The following is a 26,618-nucleotide window of genomic DNA, read 5'->3' on the forward strand; positions in this document are numbered from 1 at the left end:
GCAGGACTGGGGGAGGGACAGAGCCCCGAAGGCCACTCACAGGCATGGCCCGCATACCAGGAGATTCAACCTTGACTCTGGCACCAGCTTTGCTTACCAGCACTAGCTGGTGGCAGGGTGTTCTCTGTCACCACGGGGCCACCGGGGCCCGAATGCCGAGAGGTGTTGTCCGGTCAGGAATAATCGGGGTTCACGAACTGCCATTGACCACTTTCCCATCCGGGCTGGGAACCTGTGTGTCTTTGAGCCGTGGGCAACCTGACTCCCTCCCACGGCGCATGTGGTGGGACACCGTGTGCTCCTCGGCCTCCCCCCCGCCCCCCCGCACCCCCTGTCGCTTCTACCTGTAGCCCTTGATGTACTGTTCATCCTGTCATCCTGTCACCAGCAGGGTCTCCGCTTCAGGTGCTGCCTCCTCTGTCATCCTGTCCTCCTCCTGGTCCCTGATGCCACTGTTCTGGACCCCATAGCGCCTCCGCCCATCTCGCCCTCCCCTTTCCCTCTCACTGGGCATGACTCCTCGGTTTGTTGCCCTCCTCCCTGACTATCCCATGGCCCCAGGCACATCAGGACCACCCCTGGTTCAGGCCAGCTCTTCCCTGTGTGGCCTTGCACCCAGGAGGCTGGCATGGCTGGACTCAGACCCCAGAGCACTGGCTCCTTCACTTCAAATTATTGAGCGCTCACTCTGGTGGACCCCCAGGTAGCCCACTCTTAGCCCCTCCATGCCTGTTCCATACCCCTCTTCTCTGACTCCTAGCACCTCCCTGCTTCCTCACCCTCAGCAGACTAGCCGCCTTCTGGGTTCACTGAGAAAAGGAGAAAACATTGCAAAGAGACCTCCTGACCACTCCCCCCATGGCCACATCCCCCTCACTTTATTTCCCCTCCTCTCTGGTGCGGCAGCTTGGCCACCTGCCCTCCTGCTGGGGGACATTACTCCGACCTGTCCCTTCTCTACTGGGTCATCCTCATTGTCATCCAAACACATTGGAATATTTCCTGCCAACACCTCGTGTCTTTTAACAATTTCAGACTGTTGCATGTGCATCACCTTGTCATGTGTTCCCTCCATAAATGTGTCTGCACTCGGGTAGGTGTGTGACGCTCAGGAACTGTGCCATGGCATCAGTTGCATCTGGAAATAGAATCTGGGCTACCCAGAAACTGACCCCCACCCCCAGGCCTTTTCAAAGCTAATGAGTCTCCATCTGCCTGCTGCACAACCCTGTGTGAAGACTGATGAGTAAAAGCTAAAGCTGACCGTAACCCATCCCTTGTTGTGCGTTTGAGGCCCTTGGCGTGCCCTGCTTTGTATTAAAATACTTTTCTTCTCCCAGGACATGGGCAAATTTTGCCTCACGTACGAGGCCTCCATGACCCGGCTCTTCCGCGAAGGGAGGACGGAGACTGTGCGTTCCTGTACCACTGAGTCATGCAACTTTGTGCTCGCCATGGTGGACCCCACCCAGACGGTAATGTGGCCTCTGGCTGAGAGGTGGCATGTGCACCTTCTCCAGGGGTGCTGGATTCAGCTTCTCTCCCTGCCTCCTTTCACGGAAACTGAATGTGGTCAGGATGTGCACAGAGAGGTTAACATTTGTACAGTTTCCTGATGTCTCCAAATCTGCTTGGATTCCTTACGAGTCTAAACTAGACTCTCACCCAGCATGGAGAGGCATGGGACTTGGTGCAGTGGGACAGTCTTAGGAGCTGATGGGTGGGTGGGTACCTGGAACCATGCCCTGGAACCTTCTGCATGGGGCTAATGGAGCCCACAGCCCACATTCAGGCCCCCTGCACAGGCTCGGGGCTTGAGTTTCCTCCACACTGCCTTTGAGCATCCTGGCAGGAGCCTGGGGGGTATGCTATCCATTCGTTCTAAGGAGCAGAGACGACTCTGAGTTCCGTAAACTGCTGGCCACACAGCTAGGACGTGGCAGAGGCCAGATCTGCACCCAGCAGGCCTGGTGCACGTTGCAGGTGGTGGGGGAGATGCCGGGCAGGGTGCTCTGCTCTGAGGAAACTTTGTTCCCAAGGATTAAGGCTTTTGATTCTTTGGAAGATATCAGTAGGTGTGAATGAGGTGTGCTGGGCAGGCTGCACATGGCACCAAAAGTGCGTCTCCACCGTGCCCCCCCCCCCCCCCCGCTGCCCCCAGGCTCTGGGCCACCCCATCGGCAGCATGAATCTGGGGAGGGGGCAGCTGGTCAGTGGGGCCTCTGCTCTGGCACTTCTGCTCTGTACGTCTCTCCCAGAGACCCCCTGATGCCTGCTTTTATGGTGCTGCCTGGCCACTGGAGGGAAAGGCCTGGTACATGCATCCCGCACGGTGACGTGAATCTCCCACCCTTGGCTGCTTAGGTGGAGCAGAGACTCCAGTTGTTCCAGATTGCATCCGAGAAGCATCAACATCTGTACCGCCTCGCCATGACTGGCTCTGGGATCGACCGCCACCTCTTCTGTCTTTATGTGGTTTCCAAATACCTGGCCGTCGATTCCCCCTTCCTGAAGGAAGTAAGTCCCCTCTGTGAGTGGCAGCTCACCTGGCTTTATTGGCTAACTGAATACTAAGGGCAGCCTCACAAGTGGGAAACAGCCCCACAAACAGGTTTTTGGGCTAAACTCTCATCATGGTGTCAGATCTGAGCTGTGTCCCTTTATCCCCCGGGAATGCTTTGTGTCAGGTTTACCCTCCTGACCTCCTAGACACAGATAACCTCGAGTATGGATCATAGTAAGATGTGGTCAACTAATTAGGAAGTGATTAGCTCTTGAGTATTTATTGCTCTTTTTTTTTCTTTAAGGTTTTATTTATTTATTCATGAGAGACACACAGAGAAGCAGAGACATAGGCAGAGAGAGAAGCAAGCTCCCTGCAAGGAGCCCCATGTGGGACTCGATCCTGGATGCTGGGATCACACCCTGGGCCGAAGGCAGATGCTCAGCTACTGAGCCACCCAGGCATTCCTGTCACTCTTGTTTGTTTGTTTTTTTTCACTCTTGTTTTTTAAGAGAATGTCATTTTAAGTTATAAAATTTAATTTTTAGGCACGACTGGGTGGCCCAGTGGGATCCTGGGATTGAGTTCTGCATGGGGCTCCCCATAGGGAGCCTGCTTTTCCTTCTACCTATGTCTCTGCCTCTCTCAGTCTCTCATAAATAAGTATACAAAATTGGGCAGCCCCAGTGGCGCAGCGGTTTGGCACCGCCTGCAGCCCAGGGCATGATCCTGGAGACCCTGGATCGAGTCCCACGTTGGGCTCCCTGCATGGAGCCTGCTTCTCCCTCTGCCTGTGTCTCTGCCTCTCTCTCTCTCTCTCTCTCTCTCTCTCTGTGTCTCTATGAATAAATAAATAATATCTTTAAAAAATAAATACGTAAATATACAAAATTAAAAAAAAAATAAAATTTAATTCTTAATTATGTTCTACTTAACAAGCAGCTTGCAAAATTCCTGAAAATGAGCTCCAGCACAGCATAGCCCCCTTTCCGAATCTTAGTGAACCTGCTCCCTTTTCAGCTGGTGTTGGGCCTTCCAGTCCACATGTCCTCATCTGCCCTGTGCCCTCTACACACACTCTGCCCTGAGCCAGCAATGCTTTCAGGGACACAGGCCTCTGGTGTCTGAGAGCCCAGAGACCCAGAGAGCCCTTTCCTGTCTCCCACTGGGGCAGCGCAGGGACAGAAGCAGACAGCTCTGGGGAAAATGTCATTAGAGCATCATCTTGTTTTACTCAACAGGTCTTATCAGAGCCTTGGAGATTATCGACCAGCCAAACTCCTCAGCAGCAGGTGGAGCTGTTTGATTTGGAGAGGAATCCAGAGTATGTGTCCAGCGGAGGGGGCTTTGGGCCGGTGAGTGTCTGAGTATTGATGTACATGGAGCTGCACATCCAGAGACAGGACGTCTGCCTCCGCTTCATGTCTCCCTGGACTTTGAGTGGGAGTAACATGAGCGCCCCTCGTGTTACTTTGTTGAGTGCCTTGACCCCTCACCCCCCACCCCAAGGAATTCTGCAGATTATTAATGCAGGTGTTAATGCCATTTTGTATTTAAAATGTAAGAGGGTGCCATTTTCGCATCATCTCACCCCCCGCCCCCCGCAATGTTAAACTTCTACTTACTTGTTCTGTAGGTTGCTGATGATGGTTATGGTGTATCGTACATCCTTGTGGGAGAGAACCTCATCAATTTCCATATATCTTCTAAGTTTTCCAGCCCTGAGACCGTAAGTACAACATGAAGGCCCTTTTCTAAAGACCAGAGTATTTTTTACTGTTTTCTTCTTAATTTGACAGAAAATATCAGTTCAACTGTATGCTTTTAATTGGTGTGGACATTTTCAAATAAATGAAATTTTAAGTTCTTTCACCTAATTTTACTTCATTGCTATTTTTTTTTTTAAAGACTTTATTTGAGGGCAGCCCGGGTGGCTCAGCGGTTTAGCGCTGCCTACAGCTCAGGGCGTGATCCTGGAGACCCGGGATGGAGTCCCACCTCGGGCTCCCTGCATGGAGCCTGCTTCTCTCTCTGCCTCTCTCTCTCTCCCCTCTCTGTGTATTCTCATGAATAAATAAATAAATAATCTTGGGGAAAAAAAGACTTTATTTGAGAAAAAGAAGGAGCACGTGTGTACCAACGAGGCAGAGGAGGGACAGAAGGAAAGGGAGAGGGAGAAGCTGACTCCCCACTGAGCAGGGAGCCTGATGTGGGACTCAGTCCCAGGACCCTGAGATCATGACCTGAGCCAAAGGCAGATGCTTAACTGACTGAGCCCCCTGGCTGCCCCTCTCTAACCTAGTTTTAAAGAAACCATCTTACTTGGTTGCAAATATTTGTTTTTGCCTATAGGAATGGTTTTAAATCTCAATGTTGGAGTGCTCATGTAACTCTCAGACTCTAATGTTGGAGGGTGGACTGTGGTCAGTGTGCACATGGAGAGACATACCATATAAGATGAAGGACGGTCTTTGGTGTTCTCTGGGTGTGGAACCTCTTTCCTTGCATAGCACGCTTAATTCTTGTTTCTCTTCTGCCTTTCTACATTGTATACTACCTGAAAGCATTGCCAGGTTCACTGTTAGCAGAGAGGATTGGAATCCATTTATTGTGTTTTTTTTTTCTTTAAGATTTTACTTATTTATTCATGAGAAACACAGAGGCAGAGACACAGGCAGAGGGAGAAGGCTCCCCAGGGAGAGCCTCATGCAGGACTCAATCCCAGCACCCCAGGATCACAACCTGAGCCAAAGGCAGACACTCAACCACTGAGGCGCCCCTATTTATTGTGCTTTATGTAATGCATTGACCCTAGGGGGGGAGGCCTTACATCAAGACCACACCCACACAAACATATATAAATGATTATCTCTGGGAACCCACAGCATTTCTCCAGAAAGTGGAAATTCACAATGAAGCTGTTAGGTCAAAGCTTAGAGCACTGGCAAAAAGGAATGTTTGTTCTTTGCATCAGGTTATAAGTAGCGAAAGGCTCAAGTGTGGAGATTTCCAGGTCATAACATGTATTTTGTGTTTTTTTTTGTTTTTAAATGAAAGGACTCTCATCGCTTCGGGAAGTACCTGAAACAGGCCATGAGTGACATCATCAGTTTATTTGGGTTCAGCTCCAACTCCAAAAAGTAATTCCATTAGAGCCGCCGTGAAGGAAAACGAGCTCTTCGGATAAAAACCAAATGAAAAATAGCTGTGGATCCTGATCATAGTTCAGGATGAAAAATTGTTCTACAAAACTCAGAAGTTTTCCTTCCAAGGGTTTGATGTTTTTCTTTGTACAGAACAGTAGGTCTCTACCATGTGAAGTAAAACTCCACTACTTCCTGACAAGTCCTGACTTTGAGAAAGTTTGATAAAATCCCCTCCCCCCCCCCAACCCCCGAAAGCTTTTGCATCTTCCTGGGCTTCCTGAGGGACGAAAATATGATTGAGCTAATTAAGGGAGTAGTGGGGTTGTGACTTCACACATTGGAAATGCGAGTGGCACGTTTCCTTGGTGGTGACCAAATACCTGGTACTTAAACGGGCATTTACTTTAACCGGAGCTTGTTTTGTTCAGAGAGGAAAGCATCTAAGCTTTGGAGATGGGGACCTTTCGTAGCTGATGCGTATATAATGCACTAACTGAAACGCTGTGCTTTTGGAAACAGTTTTTGTTGCTGTGGGTAACCCTGTCCTCATTTGCCTCTCCGTGCTTGAAGCAAGTAGTATGCCACACATGTTTAGTTTTACTGACGGAGCAAGTTGTCAAAACCCAGTGCCTTAACAATGCAAGGCCCTAAGTGAAAGGGAGACCGTGGGGAAGATTTACTGTGTCGGGTCTGCAGGTAGAATCATGAGTGTCTTACTCCCTTCCAAGTTTATGGAGTGGGTGACCTGAAAAAGTGTTTCCTATAGTTTCCTTCCCCCTATAAAGACCAGTTCCCTCCTGAGGGCAGCTGGGCTGGATCCCCCCCAGTCAGACCACCTTCTTCGTATCATTAAGCAACAAAAGAAAAGTGTGTGTGTTTGTGTGTGTGTGTGTGTATACACACATGTATGTGTGTGAGAAATGGGGAGTAAGGGATGTTGTGGTTAAATGTGAGGTGTCTGGAGCAGTTGCTGCAGAATGAAGGGTAAGCTGTGCCTCAGGACTGCTGCTTATCCAGGCTGACAGCAAGGAGGGCATGACGTTTACCACTGACGAAGGAACAAAGCTTGAGAAATAGAAATAACCTCAGAATGGTCAGGAGAGTGCAGTGCCAGCAGGCCCTGGGAGTGCTTCCCAGTCCTACCTGGCAAGAGAGAACCACGTTCCTTCTCAGAAGAGATGGAGGTAGATGGACATGGTAGGCCACGTCATCTCGGTGACTGATGAAGATGCTGTGGGTGACAGGTGCTAGGTTGAACACAGTCTGCCCTTTAGATGGGTGTGCCTTTATTGAAAGTGTCTGAGTGACCAAAAAGCAATTATGCACTGAATTGTCTTCAGTATTTAATGTAAAAATAAAGCATCATGGAATGAAAAGACCCACCACTGCCTCTGGGCTGTAATGACAAGCTTAGCTGTCCATTTTTAAAACTGTGTATTTATTTTTCTGACCACTTTGTTCTGATGGGGTCGTGCACTCCAGTGATACAATGACCAGGCTGTACTGTTGGAAGAGAGAGGGGCGCTTGCTGCAGAGCACATGTGTTTTATTTCCATATATGTTGTCATGTAAAAATCCCACCTAAATGGGCCAAAGATTTTTTTTTTCTCTTAAAAGCAAGAAGGAATGAAAACAGACAAAAAAGCTAAAACGAAAACCAACAACTATGGTATCAACACCCCCCCAGCCCCCATTCATCTGTGGTTCACAGTTAAGGAGGTTGTGGGGGGCGGAGCCCACTCTGCCCCAGGGCGGCGTGGCTTCCAGTCAAAGCTGGATCAGTCGCTGTCGGAGCCACATCAATCCTGTGCTATTGACCACTGACCTTAGTGTTCACATGTGAATTCAAACGTTGACGTGTAGCACTTAAACATATTTGGGCTTGTTTCTCAGGTTTAAATATTTCAAATGTAATTAATTGTTGTTAACCAGTGCAGTTATCAATGCAATTTTATATTTCCTAAAAGAAGGAAGAGTGGGTTTTTATTGTACATGTTGAAAAGAAGAGGGAAGAGTATTATGTATTTAATTTAATTTGGAATAAGCCATAGTCTTAAAGAGCTGTGGTTTGAATTTGTTATCTTGGGCTGTCCACTGCATGTAGATACAATATGCTCTTTTGGATGTAAATCTGAGAACTGCAGTATGAATGTTATCATTAATAAAACATTAATCCCAGTTTTTGTTTCTGGCTCTTTTGTTATGTGAATTAAGGAGGTAGTGCTGATGCTGGAGACAAAGGTGAGAGACTATAGGAGGTTTGCAGTGAGACTATAGGAGAGACTTTAGACTTTAGAGAGAGTTTGCAGAGAGACTATAGGAGTGACCTGGCTTGAGTGACCTGGCTTAGAAGGGAAGCTGCGGAGTTGGGCTGTGGTTTCCACTCTACGTTTATGCATTTGCTCCCTGTCCCTTTGCCTGGAACAGTGTCCAACACGTAGTAGGTACTCAAATATCTGTTAAGTGGATGTACAACGTTACCTTTCTCAATAGTCTTTATTGAGCACCTGCTGTGTGCTAAACTCTGCTCGGTACAATGGGGACCCCAGTTCTGGCTACAGTGGAGATCGAATCCAGTGGGAGGAGAGAACCAAGGCAGCCATTCAGAGGACCTTCAGTGTCCTGAGGCAGATGAGAGGATCATGTGTGGACAGAGGTAGCTGGCTGAGAAAGGAGGATTTGAGTGGAGGTCTGAGTAACAAGACAGCTGGCTTTGGCTGATCCAGCAGAGCTGAAGAGCATCTAGGAGTGTTGAGGAGGTGCTGGGCCTTGGAGTCTGGCTGGCTTGTGACTCACACTGGAGAGCTGTGCATGCTTCATGCATGGGAACTGCTCTGTAAAAATATGTGAATGGTATGGTCTTGCTCATGCTATTCAAGCTAGTCAGATTGTTTTTTGTTTTTTAACGAGGGCTGCCTTCAGTTTATTTCAGCTGCCTTTAGTTTGGGAAGCCCAAACTGTGTTCTCAGCCCTGCCCTGAACTCAACTGACTTTAACCGTGATGCGATTATTTCAGCCCTAAAATAAGTGAGGCCATCGGCCCTGTGAGGCCCTGGAAACGCCTGGAAAGATACCCAACTAACGGAAGTGTCTCCTTTGGCGGGCAGCACCACTGGGAATGGCACAAGTGCTTAATGGATCTTCAGCTCTATCTGTAGCATTTCAATATCTCAATAGAGTTATTATTCAATGCAATGAATATGCTACTGAAGAAGTGAGGCTGGTCTGGGCGCCTAGGTTTCCTCAAGTGAACCTAGAGCCCAGGCGCTAGGAACCTCCTTCCTGGCCCTTCCCCCACAGCCCGGCCCCGCCCCCGGCCCTGCGAGCCCCGCCCCTGGGCCCGAGGCCCCGCCCTCAACCGCCAACGGCCGCGGGCACGTGCGGGCCGGCCCCAGCCGGATCACCCCGCCCCGCTCCGCTTCCTCGCTCGGCGCCGCAGCAGCCCCGCGGCCCAGGTGCGTCCCCCCGGGGAGGCCTGAGCCCGCGCCCCTCGGCCGCCGTCGGGTCTGCCCCTGGGCCCCGGGCCCGGCCTAGGGGTCTGCAGGCCGGGAGGGAAGGTGGGTTCCCGGTCCGCCCCTCGGGATGGAGGGACCCCCTCTCCCCGGTCCGCCCCTCGGGATGGAGGGACCCCCGCCCGGTCCGCCCCTCGGGATGGAGGGACCCCCCTCCCCGGTCCGCCCCTCGGGATGGAGGGACCCCTCTCCCCGGTCCGGCCCTCGGGATGGAGGGACCCCCCGCCCGGTCCGCCCCTCGGGATGGAGGGACCCCCTCTCCCCGGTCCGCCCCTCGGGATGGAGGGACCCCCGCCCGGTCCGCCCCTCGGGATGGAGGGACCCCCTCTCCCCGGTCCGCCCCTCGGGATGGAGGGACCCCCTCTCCCCGGTCCGCCCCTCGGGATGGAGGGACCCCCGCCCGGTCCGCCCCTCGGGATGGAGGGACCCCTCTCCCCGGTCCGCCCCTCGGGATGGAGGGACCCCCGCCCGGTCCGCCCCTCGGGATGGAGGGACCCCCTCTCCCCGGTCCGCCCCTTGGGATGGAGGGACCCACGCCCGGTCCACCCCTCGGGATGGAGGGACCCCCGCCCGGTCCGCCCCTCGGGATGGAGGGACCCCCTCTCCCAGGTCCGCCCCTCGGGATGGAGGGACACTGCCCCTCTCCCCCAGTGTGACCCTCTGGATGGTGGACTCACCCTCCCTGGCCCTCGGGATGGAGAGACCCCCTGGGGATTCGGGGGCGGGACCACCCGCCTCACCTGGTCGTGTCCTTGCAGGTGCTAGGCTCCAGGCTGAAGGAATCCGGTGGCTAGGGGTGTGGGGCGATGCCCGGCCCGAGGTGCTGGCAGTGGACATGGAGGAGGCCCCTCTGCTTAGCAGGATGTCTAGTCCGGAGGAGGAGATCGTGACAGACCTTTTCAGTGCAGAGAATCCGTTTGTTTCTGAAAACCTGACCCTGAAGCCCCCGGTAGTGGTGAAGCACGAGGAGGACGAGTTCCACGTGTTTAAGGATGCGTATCTGAGCTCTGCTGACCCCAAAGAGCCCCTCCTGCACGTGTTCAACCCCCCGCTTCACGGGGACTGTGAGAGTCAAGTCAAAGTGGAGCTGGTGGTGGAGGACAACGACGAAGAGATGCTGGCGGAATACCCAAGTCTCCCCGAGCTCCCCCCACTGGAGGACGCCATCCTCCCGGTGGCCCCGCAGCCGCTGCAGCCGCTGCCACCACTGCCGCAGCCCTACAACTTCCTGTCCTCCCTGCTGGCGCCTCATAGGAGTCCTGCTGTGGTGCCGCTGGGCGCCTGGGCCCGGGAAGGAGCTGCCCACCCCGGTGTCCGGGTGATTCCAGTAAGATCCATGTGGCAAGTAGGCCCACGACCTCGGTGCCCCCCCAAGATAGAGAAGTGAGACCGCTGGCTCTGGCCAAGATTCCTCTCTCCAGCCTTTCCAGGTGTCACTAGCATCCCTGGTTGGATGCACTCATTCTAGCTGAGCACCTCCCTTTGTAAGCCTGGTGTTGGCTACACCGCCCAGCCATTGTCCCTGCAGGAGATGAGGTCCTGGGCAACTGGTTCAAAGTAGCCTAACACTGCAGAGAGCATGCAGCAGAAGAGGGAAGCAACTAGAAGTGTGTGGCTCTGGGCCTGTTGCTATCACTGGGTTTAGGAAAGAAGCCTCATTTGTGTTCCCCAGTCACTAGTGTCTGGGGGAAAAAATGCAATGCAATTGTGTTTTTGTAAAATCAAGACATGAGAGCTTCTCTCTGCTAATAACCATATGTAATATAAATCAGAGTCTATGTGAATTCCTGCTAATTCTACCCTAACTAGTGTCTTTAGCTATCATCACTGGTGATTTTCTGCTTTGTTCTTGCTGAAACTAAACAAATCAATTTTTAAAGGAAACGATCCCAAGGATATGTCTATTGGCCCTCTAAGGGGGCCTGGTTTGAAAACCTAGATTACTTAGCCACAAAATCATTGTAGTATTAAGTTAAACCTCCACAGAGCACTTTGGAGTTGGTGTAGGATGACTGTAGCCTGACTTCAGGAATCAGCCAGAGCTGCAGGAGCTGAAATTTCTGCCTTTCTGGTTCTCCTTTCATGCAATCACTACTCTTAGTGTAAAGGAAAGATGGAGAGGAGAGGCTGGACTTCAACCACCCTCGCAGTTTGACATAGAGGAACCCTAGAGCTCACCCAGTCCTACCAGCCTTCACCCACGATAGAGGTCTTCCTTGAATCTTTTTCAAATGGCTTGAAATGGCCCCTGCTCCACTTTGCTTCCAGGCCAGACTTGGGTTCTTGGCACCTCTTGCCTGTTGGGCTTAGTATGGCTGCCTTCCTGTACAGAGTGGACCCAGTGAGAATTCACCAGAACAGGAATGGAACTAGCTAATGTCAAAATCATAAAGTTCTCTTTTAATGTAATCCAATTTTAACAGAATGTGCAGTTAACAAAATAGAGGAGAGGGTATTTGGATATTTATTTGCTTTTTAAATATTTTATTGCCTATTTCCTAGTTAGGTAGTAAAATGAAAAAGATACAGCTTGAACATGTTTATCATTTAAACAGAATGGGATTATTTTTTAGTAAATACTGAGAATGAATTGCTAATTTCCTTTTTCTAGAAATTCATTCCCACGTTGACCTTTATTTCTATCTCTTCTGTAAAAATGGGACTTTGCTGAGTATAAGTAGTTTGGATCATAATTGCATGTGGCTGAGTTGATAAATTTACTATGTAAGTACTTGTTAGTTACAGAGAGGTCAATTAGATGTAATAAACTCAGATGGCGTGTGCCTGGTAAGTTCCTCAAAGCAGAAAGCAGAATAAAATTTAAAATTTTCTCTTTTCTATAAAATTTGAATTATCAAAATAAAACCATAACTTGAAATACAGCTAAACCTTCCTCTTTTTAAAGATGTATACCTTCCTGCTAGTCTGCTGTGCTAAGGAACCTACCAGTAATTATTACCTGTGTGGGTTGCCAATCTCACTGTTCCACATCTCCGTATTCACAGCCATAGCTATACCTTAGAAACATTGTTACCTGAGCTGGGATTTTATACGAGGTCTGCAGAATGCAACCCTACAATCACTGTCTTCTTGGAAGGACCCCAGGACCTGGCTCTCCTGTACTCTGCAAACGGGCACTCTGAGCAGGTTCAGGAAGGCAGGGACAATGCAAAGTGTGGGTTGGATACTGTTCCCAATCCTCCTCATGTTCTTAGCAAACTTTAGAAGGCATCCTCACAATTTTGGAACGCTCAAATCTGATGGTAATTTTTTTTTAACCACCGAGTCTTTCGTTTTTATTTTTTATTTTTTTTATTTTTTTATGATAGTCACAGAGAGAGAGAGAGAGAGGCAGAGACACAGGCAGAGGGAGAAGCAGGCTCCATGCACCGGGAGCCCGATGTGGGATTCGATCCCGGGTCTCCAGGATCGCACCCTGGGCCAAAGGCAGGCGCCAAACCGCTGCGCCACCCAGGGATCCCCGAGTCTTTCGTTTTTAAATTCCATTAATTTTCAGTACTATCACTGGCATTTCACCCTCTGCTGATTTCACTGTGCGTCACTGAGTTGGCTGTTGTTGGAGAAGATGGCTTAGAGACAGAGTTGGCAACTCTCCTTGCCCTCAGCATTTCTTATTAGTTATCATCCTGCCACTCAGTCAGGAAAGCGCTACTATGTAATTGTACGTTTTGCTGTAAATACATTATCAGTATCACTGAAACATCTGCCGGGATTGTAGGCTTCTTGAGAAAAAACCAAAACAATCATTTGGAACATTTAATACAACTTAATGAGCATGCTCTAAGAATGGTGAGAAAGGATCCACATTTGAGGCCACTTGGGGGAAGGTCCCACAAGGCTGCCAGCTCCTTTAGAGTGGAGGGCTGTTGAGTAGCTTGAGAGGCACCAAGGCAACTGGGACGTCTTCTTAGTTCCTTACACAGTGTGTTTGAGACAGCATGAGCACCACATCAAAAAATCACACCTTCACACTTTGCAGACAGGTAGCTTTGGTTCTCAGGGTCCTTAGTTCCTGGAAAGTCTGATCAGATGACTTATCACCCCCCCTTGTTGTGTTCCTCCCCCCTGCCTCCTCCAGGGTGAATAATAGAAAAGAAGTAAAGGTAAGGATGCTATTTACTTTTTTTTTTTTTTTTTTTTTAGATTTTATTTATTTACTCATGAGAGACCCAGAGAGAGAGGCAGAGACACAGGCAGAGGGAGAAGCAGGCTCCATGCAGGGTGCCCGACGCGGGACTCGTTCCCGGGTCTCCAGGATCACGCCCTGGACTGAAGGAAGCACTAAATCGCTGAGCCACCGAAGCTTTCCGCTCTTTACTTTAAAAACATAACTTTGGGGATCCCTGGGTGGCTCAAGTGGTTTGGCGCCTGCCTTTGGCCCAGGGCGGTCCTGGAGTCTCGGGATCGAGTCCCACGTCGGGCTCCAGGCATGGAGCCTGCTTCTCCCTCCTCCTGTGTCTCTGCCTCTCTGTGTCTTTCATAAATAAATAAATAAATAAATAAATAAATAAATAAATAAATAAATCTTTAAAAAAAAAATAGAAACATAACTTCTACACAGAATTTTCTCTAGTTTGCAACTGTGAAGCCCAGGTCCACAGTGTGGTTTCTAAAATAACAATTGCTTTTTTTAGGTGGAAATAAAGGAAGCAGGTGGTACAATTATAAGTAACAATCCGGAGGAAGCAGCTTTTCAGAACCCTCTTGGCCCTGAATCCTGTTGCAAGTTCCCCTCATCACAAGAAGCAGAAGACACCTCTGGCTGCTCTCACAAGAAAGACTCTAACCCAATGGTAATGATGCCCAAGAAAACGTGTCTCGCTAACATTATCTTAAATATTTGACTCTGATCATTGCTAAGACGATAGGAATTGTTGATTTTGGCCACTGGTTTTCATCCTATTTACTTGAGTCCACATTTTTGGTTGCATCCATCAAAAGCAGAATGTAATTGGGGCCTTCCCAATGCTCTGTTCACTTCTGAAATTCTCATTTCTCAGGTATTAACAAACCAAACAAAGATTAGGACATTGCTGTACTTGCCGAGGAGAGTAACCACAAGTCCCCTTGGCAGTGCAGACTGGGGTGGGCCCGGGGCGGGGGGGAAGCCTGCAGAGCTGCATGGTTTGGCAGATGGGGCTGCTTCCTGTCCCGTCTGCCCTCAAATTCCTGATTATATCAAGTGACACTCGTGTGAGATAGTCTATTACACATGTGGTTCATGTGATTGTTTGGCATGTATGTGTTTTCATGTAATCCTCCCATCAGTACTATAGCCTAGATATTATTTTAATCTACATTTCATAGATAAGAAAACAGAGATGCTACCTGGCCTGCTTGTAAGTGGTGTATCTGGGGCTCCTGGTCTGAGTATGGTGAGGACTGGGAAGGAGGGGCCCAGAGGATCGGGCCCCATCTGTCCTCTGGCAGAGTCCAGAGAACCAGAGATTGCCTTTTCCTTGGTAGCTCGTTATTCCAAGAAAGGTAGCCTAGGCTGTAAGGCACATACTTTAGGAAATATTTGAAAATGAGCTCATCACAGACTTTGGCTCAACTGTGGCATATGCCAGTACCTGCCGCTCTGTCTGTGGTTCTGCTCAGGTGCATGGGTTCCGAGAGCAGAGCTGTTCCAGGATTCCTGGACCAGGTGAGCAGGATGAGAACTTTTCCAGTCATAGCAGAGTACTGAGTAGCGTGCGCTCGTTCTTGGGGCAGGGGGTAGGGTGGGGGACGCCCAGGCAGAGCCCAGGCAGAGCCCAGGAGAGCCTGCTCTTGTGCACTTGTGTGTGTGCATGTGTATGTATGTGTGTGGCTATAGCTTTGTGTACGTGTGTGTGTTCATGTGTAGGTATGTGTGTGGCTATAGCTTTATGTTCTAAATACAAATAAAATGCCAACCAAACACGAATACTGGCCTCTTATCCAATGTCAGGGTGATCTAAAGTTTTGACCCAGTGATCAGCACTTTGTTAACATAGTCTCTACGTGTGTTATTCTGCTAACATCGATCCTTTATGCTTATTTGGGCTTTCCTGTCTGGGAAACCCTAAGGCAACCTGAAGTCAGAGACCACAGCTTCTTTGGGTATCTGTGGCTTTATCATCAGAATTAGAAGCTGTGTGTGGGCAGAAACCATGACTTCTCTTGCCTTCATATTCACACCTCACTGCCTTGGATGAGATGGCACCCAGGAGGGCTTTGCTTGACCTGTGTCTTTGACTGACGGACTCACCTGGCTCACTAAGGATTTATTTATGCTCAGAATCCAACTAGTTGATCTGAGAAAGCCAGTCAGGCCCAGGAAAACTGATATGGCTTCTTAGAATCTTCCAGTTCTTGGATTAACTTTTCTAAACTGTACTTGTAGGAAATAAAATAAATGGACATTAAAAAAAAACACATGTAAAATAATAATATATAGCAGGAAAGAGTAACGTAAAATAAAAGATTATTCTAAGTATGTGACCAGTTCTAGGGATGGTGTCAAGGATGAAGTCTTTCTTAGAGTTAACTGGATTTAATGGGACTGGGGTTGGGCAGATCCACGTACTCTTCATTCATGCAGATGGTGGAATATAAGATGGCGAAGGAAGGGTGCATAGTCACCCCATCCTTACCCTAAATCTCCTTGGGCAGCAACCTGTAGAGGAAGGTATGAGCAGGAACTTGTATTCACACATTGAACACATCTCACAAAGCACTTCCTGGGGGATTTTTGCCCTGTGAGACATGGAGTAAGAGTAGAGTAAGAAATGGAAAACAGTTCTTCATCTTGCTATTTTTTTCCATTAAAACTTAAATTCTGGATTAAAGTTATTTTCTCAGATTTAAGTTTATTTAGGTTCATATTACTGGATATCTTTTAAAAATGAAACCTGATCATTATTTTTCATTTTAGGTGATATGTCAGTTGAAAGGGGGTACACAAATGCTGTGTATAGACAATTCTGGGACAAGAGAACTAAAAGCACTTCATTTGGTTCCTCAGTATCAAGACCAAAATAATTATCTACAGTCAGGTACAGAGTACATTGATTAAAAAAAATATGTCATATTTGATATGTAAGTTGGTAAGTGAATATGTTTGGCTTTGTCTGTAGAGTAAAAGTAAATAGGCAGTTAGGTTATTAAAAAGGCAATTTGGCAAACCTCAGAGCCCTTATGAGTGAACTAAGAATAGAAACAAAAATCTTTATAGACTAATTTATGTACATTGTGTTCTTGAATAGTTACCCTGTGCTTCCTTCCCCTAGCTGCAGAGAGCCTTGTGATCCTAACAAATGATTGCTTTTACCAACAAGTGGATATGCCTAGAAGGGACTGGGGTTGAAATATCAGCCTTTCCCGGATTGGGTGGTTGGGGGGGTTAATGGTTCAGGTGTGGTGTTTTTTTGTTTGTTCTTTTGTCAAGATTTTATTTATTTACTCATGAGAGACACAGAGAGAGGCAGAGACATAGGCAAAGGGAGAAGCAGGCTCCATGTAGGAAGCCTGATGTGGGACTGGATCCCGGAATCATGACCTGAGCCAAAGGCAGCTGCTCAACCACTAAGCCACCCAGGCGCCCCTCAGGTGTGGTTTAAACTATATACATTCAAAAAAATAAATAAATAAACTATATACATTCAAATGGAAACATTTTCATATAATCAGTGAGAACAATGATTATGCTTTAATCACCATGACTTTGAAATAAGTATATCAAATGCTGATTTTCTCTGCCATTCACTCAGAAACATCCTTAAACAAGCATAATAATACATGACCTATAAGTACATAATTATCCTCAAATTACTTATAAATGATAAATGAAAGAATAAATAGCATAAGTTTAGGATTGTGTTTGCAAAAGTTAGACCCTAATTCTTGAAAACTAAGCATCTCTATAATTACATAATCATGTAATTCTACATCTTGAGTTAATCAGAATATTTTAATTCTCAGATATTTTGCTGACCTTGCCAATCATTTGTTTATTTTTGTTTTACCTTTTGTTGAAGTATAATTAACCTACCACATTATATTAGTTTTATGTGTACAACAGTGGATTGACGTTTGTATACATTGGGAACTGAACCAGCGCAGTAAGTCTTACCATCTGTTGCCACACAAAGTTGATACAGTATTATTGACTATGTTCCCCATGCTGTACTTGCCTATAATTTAGATCAATATTAAATACAGATGTCATTTCATTGGAACTTTGGAGTTCAGGGCTATAGGAAATATTGTAACTCCTACCCCATCCTGATAGTCTCTTTATTCAGGACCATAACATGCCTTCAAGGCATTTACTTTCCTGTGATGCAGAATCGGGATTGGAGCTTTGTCTTCCAGGAGACCTTGGTCCAGTCCCACCATGGATTTTCTGGCTCCAGTCCCTATAGGTCAGAGTGGTATCAGATCCTCTGCACAGGCAGAGAAGGCTTCTTTCCTAATTCCCTTCCTTCTGGAACATGACAAAATCCTCATGCCTTTAGGTCCACAGAAGGAGAGAGTTTATACAATGTTCTCTAAATCTCCTTCCTTGTCATAGAATCATACCCCCCCCCCACTAGGTACATATGAAATACCAGCATAAAATAAATGCATCCTGTTACTGAAGTCTCAAGGTAACATCACTCAAAGGATGCATAAGCCTGGAGCAGGAAGTGTGTTCAGCTGGTAGGGGATTTCAAACACTAAGACACATTTCTTCCTCAGCTTGGACTCATTGAACACGGAAGTTTGCAAGGCCCTGCATATATCAGGAATGTTTTTCACTGCACCCTTAGACCAAATATCAATCAGTTCCAGCAGTTAAATAGTTTTGGGTCCAAATAGCCCAATAAGTATTTACCTCCTAGTATGTTAGTAACCATTTGAAAAAAAGAATGCACATAAATTAAAAGTAGTTCACATGGTGTCCAACAGATGTCACTGTGCTTTCCTTGACAGTGTGACCATGACCCTGTGGTGAGTTCTCTGATGCGCCTGCAGGCACCCAGACACAGTCATACAGTTTGGGAACCTGGACACCTGGCAACAGTTTCATTTTTAGTATAGTAGGCTATCCCTAGAAGCTTAAGTTAAGCAGTTTTATGGCCAAGAAAAAAGGGTGGTAATAACAAAAAAAAAAAAAAAAACGTGACTCAAAAGGTTTTACAGAATAAAAAAAACAAATAGGATCAGGATATGTTTAAATTATTTTGCACATGATAAATCCCTGATACATGATCATGTTTGTACTTCCATGTGCAAGCAGAAAAGGAACAATATATGTTATCAATTAATTTTAATTGTCTTCCTTACAGATGTCCCTAAACCAATGACTACTTTAGTAGGAAGATTTTTGCCAGTACCAGCAAAATTAAATCTCATTACACAACAAGTGAGTCATTGTTTTAATAAAAAAAAAAAAAGTACAATTGGGCATTATTTTCTCTTAAAATTTCAATTGTTGAAGTTGGAATTACTCAGGAAACATAATTTATCCTGTTTTAAAATCAGTGGTAAAACCTTTACCAAGTATTCAGTAGCTTCCCCACGGTGTCAGACGCTGGGTGTTGGGAGGGAATGGAATGATTGCAGACAAGTTCTGGGCCTGCCGTGTGGGGCTGCCTTGCCCTTCCCTACAGCCTCCAGACCACCTTTCTGCCTCCCTGCTGAACTTGGCCTCTACGGCCCTGCTGTCTATCCACCAGCATAAATCTCCCATTTGGTGTAGAGCCTTCTTCAATGGTCACAGCACCTGTTTGAGGCTCTGCCCAGCACTTCTGCGTGTTTTGGTTTGTTCGGTTGCCTGCATCCACAGGAGTAGAGATCTCATGAGTCTGGTTTGTCTCTGTAAACTGAGAACTGGAACCAAACCTGGCACTTAGAGGACATTCACGTGGAGTGACTTTCGCTCAATAGGGCAGGCACTGGGGGATCCCTGGGTGGCGCAGCGGTTTGGCGCCTGCCTTTGGCCCGCGGCGCGATCCTGGAGACCTGGGATCGAATCCCACGTTGGGCTCCCGGTGCATGGAGCCTGTTTCTCCCTCTGCCTGTGTCTCTGCCTCTCTCTCTGTGTGTGACTATCGTAAATAAATGAAAAATTAAAAAATATATAAAAAAAAACAACAGAGATTTTGTTCACTAACTTGAACGGGCAGCTGATAGTTGCCTAGCCGATAGAACAGATAGTTTAAAAAAAAAAAAAATAGGGCAGGCACTGGTCGGAGCACTTGGACTACATCAGTGAGCTAATAATGCTAAATGATCCCCCTGAACAAAAGCAAAAGCAAACACGTGACTCTACCCCCTGCAGCTTGCGTTTTAGTGTGGGAGACAGACAATAGGCAAATCTAGTCCATAAACTATATTATATGCTAGGAGAGCAGGGAATGGGCATAGGGTACAGAGGCTCTGTGAGAGGAAGGCAGAATACAGGTTTAAACGGACCAGTCACAGTTGGCTGCATTGAGAAGGTGACAGTTGAGCAAAATCCTGAAAGAGAGGAGAGGGTGAGCCGTGTGACAGTCACATGGAAGAGCACCCCAGGCAAGCAAAAGAGCACAACACAGGGTCAGCCTGCTGTGAAAACAGCAGATAATGATGAGGGGGTCTGGGAGAGGGGATGGAGTGAGCAAGAGGAAGGGAACAGAAGGTGAGGAAGGATGGATGTAAATGGCATTTAAAGCCTTGAGATAAGAAGGTTGTGGGGCAGCAAGTATAAACAGTCAGATGTTAGTCAAGTGAGTAAATAAATATTTCTCATATGATAAGGTTAGCCAGGAGGGCAAAGAGTATTGATCAGTGCAGGAGATCCTAAGCTGTGATCCCCTGATGATCCCCTGAGCACTGGACGCAGAGTCTTGCAGATGCTGCACACAAGCCTCCTGCCTTCTGGCTGCCTCCACTCCACTATCTTCCTTTCTTCACTGGGTCAGCCCCAACCAGAGAGACCCACTTGGACTTGCTCTTACACACCGCAAGGTCCCTTTGGACCACAACTCCTGTCTGTCCACCACCTCCCCATCTTTTCTTGGCTGTTATTCCTGGCCTCATGTCGGGTGCTTCTGACTTCTTACCCTTGAAGCAACCACTTTAGGAATGCATTTGCTGCTTTCTTGCCAAACTTCCAGTTCTGTATATATATTTTTAAGTATTTTATTTTTAAGTAATTTCTGCACCCCACATGGGGCTTGAACTCACAACCGAGAGATCAAGAGTCACACATTCTACCGGCTGAGCTGACTAGACGCCCCCAAAGTCTGTATTTTTTAAGCATGTAACGACTCACACTGTGGTGCATGGACCAGGAGCCTGGGCATCATCTGGAAACTTATTAGAATGCAGGACCTCAGGCCCTGTCCTAGACTCGCTGACCCAGAATCTGCATTTTTGCGACATCCCAGGTAATGTGAGTGAGGAACCCTACCTTGGAGTTCACATCTTTACTCCTAAGTGGCCAACCTTTGCTGAAGAAGGTCATGGGTTCCAGCATAAAGTTGCTCGAGATTTACTACCTATACCATACTTAAGACAACTCTTTTTCTCTGCTTTATTTTGGGGCTAAATAAGCAAAGGGGAAAGGAGAAATTGTACCTGGTTTATCCAAAGGATTGCCTCGATCCTGAGAACTGTGAAATCCCTTCTCTAAAACACTGCTCAGCTTTTGACTGTCACTGGGGACATAGGCCTGATAGGTGTCTGGTGATGGGAAAGAGGAGGTTTCAGTAATTTGTGAATGCTTCCCTCCTGTAAATTGAGTGAGGAGGGCAGAGCTCCACACGGAAGGGAGGGACCCCTGGGGCGAGGCTCCCCGGAGAGACAGGGCTTTGTGCTGAAGGACATGGACCCAGGGTGGCTTCTCAGTGTTTTCCAGCCCTACAGGCAGTGATAACACACAATTTAACAAGAGGCAGAAGAGAAAAAAATGAGTAGGATGAATAAAATATTTGTTTTTCCAGATCTGTACTTTTTAAGTTTTAAGTAATCTCTACACCTAACATGGGGCTCGAACTCAAAACCCCAAAATCAAGAGTCACATGGTCTTCCGACTGGACTGGCTAGGTGCACACACAACCCCCCCCCCCCGCCCCCCTGCAAGACTGTACTTTTTATATAAAGCTTACTTTTAAATTTCAAGTGTTCAGGGGAGGAATTTCAAGTGTTCATCCAGGTGAACAGGATAGGGTATTGAAGTGTGACATATACAAATCATGTTGAAACCTAAATTTATGTAATACTTTACATTTCTTCAGGCTTAAAAGAATTAGGTCATTCCTGACTTTGCTACCCTTTCCTTTTCCTGGGAATATCCTCTGTGAGCCACGCTATGAGTAATAGAAAGAAAAATAAATGAGAGCCAGGAAAACAAAGGACACAGAGGGGGCAGAGGTTGTGACATTGCTTTTGGACTTGTTGAAACTGACTACAAAGTTGTTGTTTTTTCTATTAGATGAGACACTAATGATTGATAAGCCTTCAGATTTTTAAAAAATATTTTATTTGAGACGGAGAGCAAGCACGAGTGGGATGAGGGGCAGAGAGAGAAGCAGACTCCCCACTGAGCCGGGAGCCCAATGTGGGGCTTGATCCCAGGACCCTGGGATCATGACTTGAGCTGAAGGCAGACACTCAACCAGCTGAGTCACCCAGGCACCTCAAGAGCTCTTATGCTATACCAAGAATGTACTCATAATTAAAGAACAGTTTCAGTTTACAGAAGTTTGTGATGGAATTTAATTCATAATTTGTAGTCATAAAAATGAAAAAACTATCCTATAGTGTCCGTGGCCAGCCGCTTGACTGTGTGTGTGGCTGCCGGGCCCTGCATCCCTACCCTGCGGCCCCCAGTCCACACAGGCAGGGCTCTCTCCTCCCCGGCACGGTGGCCGGGAGGGTCTGGGACACCATGGGCTAGGCTCCCCCACTGCTGCAGAGAAGCCCGGGCCAGAGCCCACTCCAGTGTGAGGGGAATTGTCATGGTGGTGGGGCCTGACGTTGTAAAGTGATTGTGTTGTAAACCTCCAGAAGAACATCAGTTATTTTTGTCTATACCTAGGGGTTGGCTGGATGGAACTTTTAAAACATGTACTAATTAGAAATATGCTTGTCTTTGACCTTACACAGCTTGAAAATGGAGCCTTACCGTCGTCCATAGTCAACGGGTCTATTTTCCCTTCGGGATCCACTCTTCCAGGACCACCCAAAATAACTTTGGCTGGGTAAGGATTAAAAGCAATCAGTTGTCACTTACTTTAATATAAGAGTTTATTCTAAGTTCTAAATCAGCCTGTAAGCCTTGAAGACCTCTAAACAATATATTTTACATTAAGCAGCACCACTCACAATGTCACCCTGTGTGTCTGGTTTGTCGCTGGAAGGGCTTCCACTTTGTCCACTGTCCCGTGTCGGTGATTCAGGGGTCTGCTGCCATTTAGAGCTCTGTCTTGGTCTCATATGAGTTTAAACTGAGATGGTTTATTTCTGTTTCGCAGTCATCGACATCAGTAATGCTGCGGCATGCACTTAACACCGACGATGGCCTAGAGCGTCTTTATGGGCCATCTTTGCCCGCTGCTGAGTCCCTGATGGGTCAGGCCACACTGAGTGGCAGGTGCCGAGGACACGGTCCACATGGATGTGGGCTGCCCTTAGCTGGGGCCTTGTGTTGCCATTTTAAGGTCACATCTATAATTGTAACTAATTAAACTAACCAAGCTGGTTGGAATATTCATCTGCTAACAGTGGACGGGACAGCCCCTCCCGCTCATGGAGCCTTTGAGTTGGTTACAGAGGTCAGTCTGTTCCTGCCTCTGTGGGTTTGGGGTACACAATCCAATGTTGTCAGACATCCCAATCAGGTCACGCAGTTTATGATGTGTTCACCATGGGCTCAGGTGCTCTCCAGGCCACTGCTGGGCTCATGGCGTTGGTGAGTGGGAGGAGGGATGACTAGGGGCAGTGTGAAAGGCCAAACCAACCCCTTGGCAGAGTTCTAGATCTGTCAATGCCTTCCCCTCTGCATTGCCGCTGGAGTGTGTTGGGGGCTCTCGTGGTTCACTGCTGCTGTGGTTTGAACAGCCTGTCTTTCTGGTGGTTGTCACATGGTACCTGGGCAGGCGACGGCTTTCAGTTCGTTGGATGGGATCAGGCTGTGTGAAGCATTCTCCTTGCTCCACTGTCTTGATGAGAGATCAGGGAGGGTGTGTGGTCGCTGTTATGGTACTCGGTCCTGTCATCATGGCTCTTCACATTTCTGAGCAAAACAGAAGCCGCATAGTGACTTGTAGTTCCTGCTGGCAGCCTCCCACCTTTGGGTACCCTGCATGACCTATGATGTTACCATCCCTACTATACTCTGTTTATCTTTCTCAGAATCTGGGAGCATATGGCCAACAGTGTGGCATTACTCTGTGCTTTAGCGGGTCTGGAGCATTCAAGGGAATTTGGCACTTCTAATGCTTCATTTCAAGTGTGTGCTCTTGGAGTCTCGGTGCAATCCGAGGTCTCTCTGTGTCATGGCTGCCAAAATGCCCTTGTGGCGGATAGCAAGTATCTGTGACCTCACCGGTGTTGTCAAGTTCTATCTCCTTCCAAAGTAGTTTGGCTTCTTCCATCTATATTAAACTATTGTTTTCAAATTTTATGTCATTGACAATCATGACAAATTGACAAGTAATTTGACAGCTGATATCTTCTGTCCTCCAATTTTTCAATCCTATATGTCTCATGTCCCAAATTATTTGCTGGATTACTCCTGGACTGGTACTATAAATTTTTATACGTGTATTTTTTGGTATTCCCCTGAAGCACTTATCACAGTCCTGACCACTTGATGATCCCTCAGGAAATGCCTATTGTTATCTTACTGATAGAGGTTGTTCACTGAACTATATATACTCTGTCCTCCCACAGTTGTGGCAGGTCACCCCTGGAATGTCTCCATGCACCCCATCCCATTTTTTTAAAGATTTTAGTTATTCATGAGGGACACACAGAGAGGCAGAGACACAGGCAGAGGGAGAAGCAGACTCCCTACAGGGAAACTGATGTGGGACTCAATCCCAGGACCCCAAGATTACATCCTGAACCGAAGACAGGTGCTCAACCACTGAGCCACCCATTTTTTAAAGGAAAGAATTTTTATTGCTCTGGACAGCAGTGCCAGGCCACTGTGGGCCCCATTTTTGGGGCAGGGCTTAGGGCTGAGGGCAAGGTCAGTGAAGTAGGTGTGCAAGCCCACTCCTCTGCATAGCCTGTGTCTGAATCAGGGTGCATGGGCCAGGGGGCAGTGTAGCCAGATCTGCCACCCCGAGGCACCCTTGGGGACAGAGAGCCATCATTCTGCTATGTACAAAGGGGAAAAGTAAACCTGAGGAATAATAAATTAATATAGCATTCAGTGATGTAGTTTCTGGGACATTATCTTTAAAATGGGAGCATCTCCGAAAGTAAGAGCAGCTCCTCTGTGAGCTGGGTACCAAGTATGGGAGGGGATGGGGTGTTGCTAACAGAAGCCTCAATGGTGAGGCTGGGGTGGAGGCCACTAAGTCCGGCATGCCCATGCAGGAGGAACCTGTGCCAGGGCACAGGGAATGAGGGGCTGAGCTAGGATTTAGGATGGACCCCAGTTGGGATTCCAGGTAGTTGAGTAGGTGAGTGCACAGAGTACAGGCAAAGGGGCTTGCCTGGCACACTGTCCTCCGGGCATTTGTATTAGCTACAACCACGGCTCAGAGTATTTCCGTGCTCCACGTGGATACTGTGGCAAACGTGAAGCGTGTGCCACATACCATTGTGGTTTCTGTAGGAAGCCCTAGAGCAAGCTGTGTCCCTGGCCTGAGATAAGACTACTCACATCATCTCAAAGAGTGCTTTGCTGCATGAGATGGCCACACGTGATGCAGCAGAGCCCTGTCGCCGGGACCCTCCTTTCCACCTCAGTGTATTAAACTTCTCACATAACTAATATTCGAAGTTCCTCAGTGAGCAGTATTGTAAAGCAGCACTTGGAGCTTTTCCCAATTTTTAATCCACAGCAGCCCCTCATAGTTAGCATCCAGGACTAATGTGTCTCTCCTCCTTTGATCTTCCTCATGATGGCTCCTGGGCTGATCCCCAAGAGCACTTGGGAGAGAGGTCTCCCTCGAAACCTGCTTTGATGTTGGGGTAGTTCTAGAGTGTGGACAGCTCTAACACTGCTGGAACAACATAGAGTGATGATTCACCTCTTCTTGAGATTATACTATTTGTCCGAGTTCAGATTTTGGAAAATACAAAACAGTTGAAATAAAGGAGCTATTTGGTGTGAGGGTCCCCACACAATAGGGGTTGAAACAGATCAAGGGAAGAAAGTCCAGAAGGCTTCTTGGGGAGGGGACAGCAATAGGGTGCTGTTCTGAATCCCGCCCTCCAGCCCCCTGGGGGATCTGTGGGCACACAGGTGGGATTGGCCAGGCTAGATCCATCATATTGTAGATATGCACACCACTTCCATTTCATGATCAGGCTCCAGTAAATAATACCCATAACTCCCTGGTGTTGAAGTTTTCAGTATTTGTTCAAAAACACCAGATGCTTAGCTAATTCTCCTTTTAAATAGTAATGATCTGAATATTCTCTTTTTTAATCTTTATAGAGTAACTCTTAGTTCATGGGACACAAAGTCTAAAAAGCCATGTAACTGTACCAAATCCCAGTGTCTGAAATTGTAAGTAATCACAAATCCTTCATTATTAAATAGAAATAAGGTTGTTTAGAAGTCAGTAAGTGGCACAGAGTCCAGACAAGCCTCGGTGGCGAGCAGTGCACAGTCTACAGCCGAGGTCTGACAGCCATGTGCTAGCACTCACCGCCAGCCAGAGCCGCCAGACGCCGTGCCTCCTGCACAAGCCTGGGTCAGGTCTCTTGGGATTATCTTGGCCCATTAACTTAGCAAAGGACCCGGCCTTGCACCTCCCGTAGTGTGACTTTCTTGGGTTTTGGTTTACATCTCTGCCCCTTGGACAGGTGCTGACCATGACATCCTTGTGGAACCCTAACTATGACATTTCCACATCCTGGTTTTTACAAATTTGGTGGATGGGTTCACTTCATGTTGAATTTTCTCAGAAAAATCCTGCCCCACGGATGCCAACTCACAGGAGGCTCAGGCAGGGGCAGTAGGGCAGGTCGTGCAGCAGAGTCATGGGCCATGGGCACACAGTGTGGCTGACATGGGAGGTGGATCCAACATCTGCTCCTGCCCTGCCACGTGTGGACGGTACTCATGCTGCCTGCCCTGCTCTCAGCTTTGCCCGGTTTCTGCCCTGAAGGCTTGCCTGGCTTTGAGGTGACATGTTGGAGGGGGAATTCATCCTCATCCTGATGTCTAACCTGTCTCCACGTGGTTTTTCCATTGCAGAGCTCCTGCTGAAGTCACTGGGAGCTCCGCTGATGGGATAGTGACTTGGGGGGTATACAAGT

The 26,618-nt window shown here is 47.7% G+C and overlaps 2 protein-coding genes across 12 annotated transcripts in view; both read left to right on the plus strand.

Annotated features, from left to right (window-relative positions):
* Positions 1 to 7,827, plus strand: part of CPT1A (carnitine palmitoyltransferase 1A) — a 57,691-nt gene extending 49,864 nt beyond the window's left edge. For all 11 annotated transcript variants that reach the window (XM_041723554.1, XM_041723557.1, XM_041723558.1 and 8 more), the window contains 5 exons: positions 1,341 to 1,475; positions 2,365 to 2,517; positions 3,745 to 3,858; positions 4,140 to 4,232; positions 5,561 to 7,827. In XM_041723554.1, coding sequence (XP_041579488.1) covers positions 1,341 to 1,475; positions 2,365 to 2,517; positions 3,745 to 3,858; positions 4,140 to 4,232; positions 5,561 to 5,647 — 582 coding nt within the window. In that variant the 3' untranslated portion in view covers positions 5,648 to 7,827. The remainder of the gene's footprint in view (positions 1 to 1,340; positions 1,476 to 2,364; positions 2,518 to 3,744; positions 3,859 to 4,139; positions 4,233 to 5,560) is intronic.
* Positions 7,828 to 7,976: 149 nt separating this feature from the next.
* The window catches only part of TESMIN (testis expressed metallothionein like protein), a 39,792-nt gene continuing 21,150 nt past the window's right edge, over positions 7,977 to 26,618 (plus strand). The window contains exons 1-6 of the mRNA XM_041723566.1: positions 7,977 to 9,206; positions 9,920 to 10,488; positions 13,817 to 13,975; positions 16,081 to 16,201; positions 18,476 to 18,552; positions 22,281 to 22,375. Coding sequence (XP_041579500.1) covers positions 9,997 to 10,488; positions 13,817 to 13,975; positions 16,081 to 16,201; positions 18,476 to 18,552; positions 22,281 to 22,375 — 944 coding nt within the window. The 5' untranslated portion in view covers positions 7,977 to 9,206; positions 9,920 to 9,996. The remainder of the gene's footprint in view (positions 9,207 to 9,919; positions 10,489 to 13,816; positions 13,976 to 16,080; positions 16,202 to 18,475; positions 18,553 to 22,280; positions 22,376 to 26,618) is intronic.

This window comes from Vulpes lagopus, chromosome 11 (genome assembly GCF_018345385.1).
Source record: "Vulpes lagopus strain Blue_001 chromosome 11, ASM1834538v1, whole genome shotgun sequence".
Classification (NCBI taxonomy): Eukaryota; Metazoa; Chordata; class Mammalia; order Carnivora; family Canidae; genus Vulpes; species Vulpes lagopus.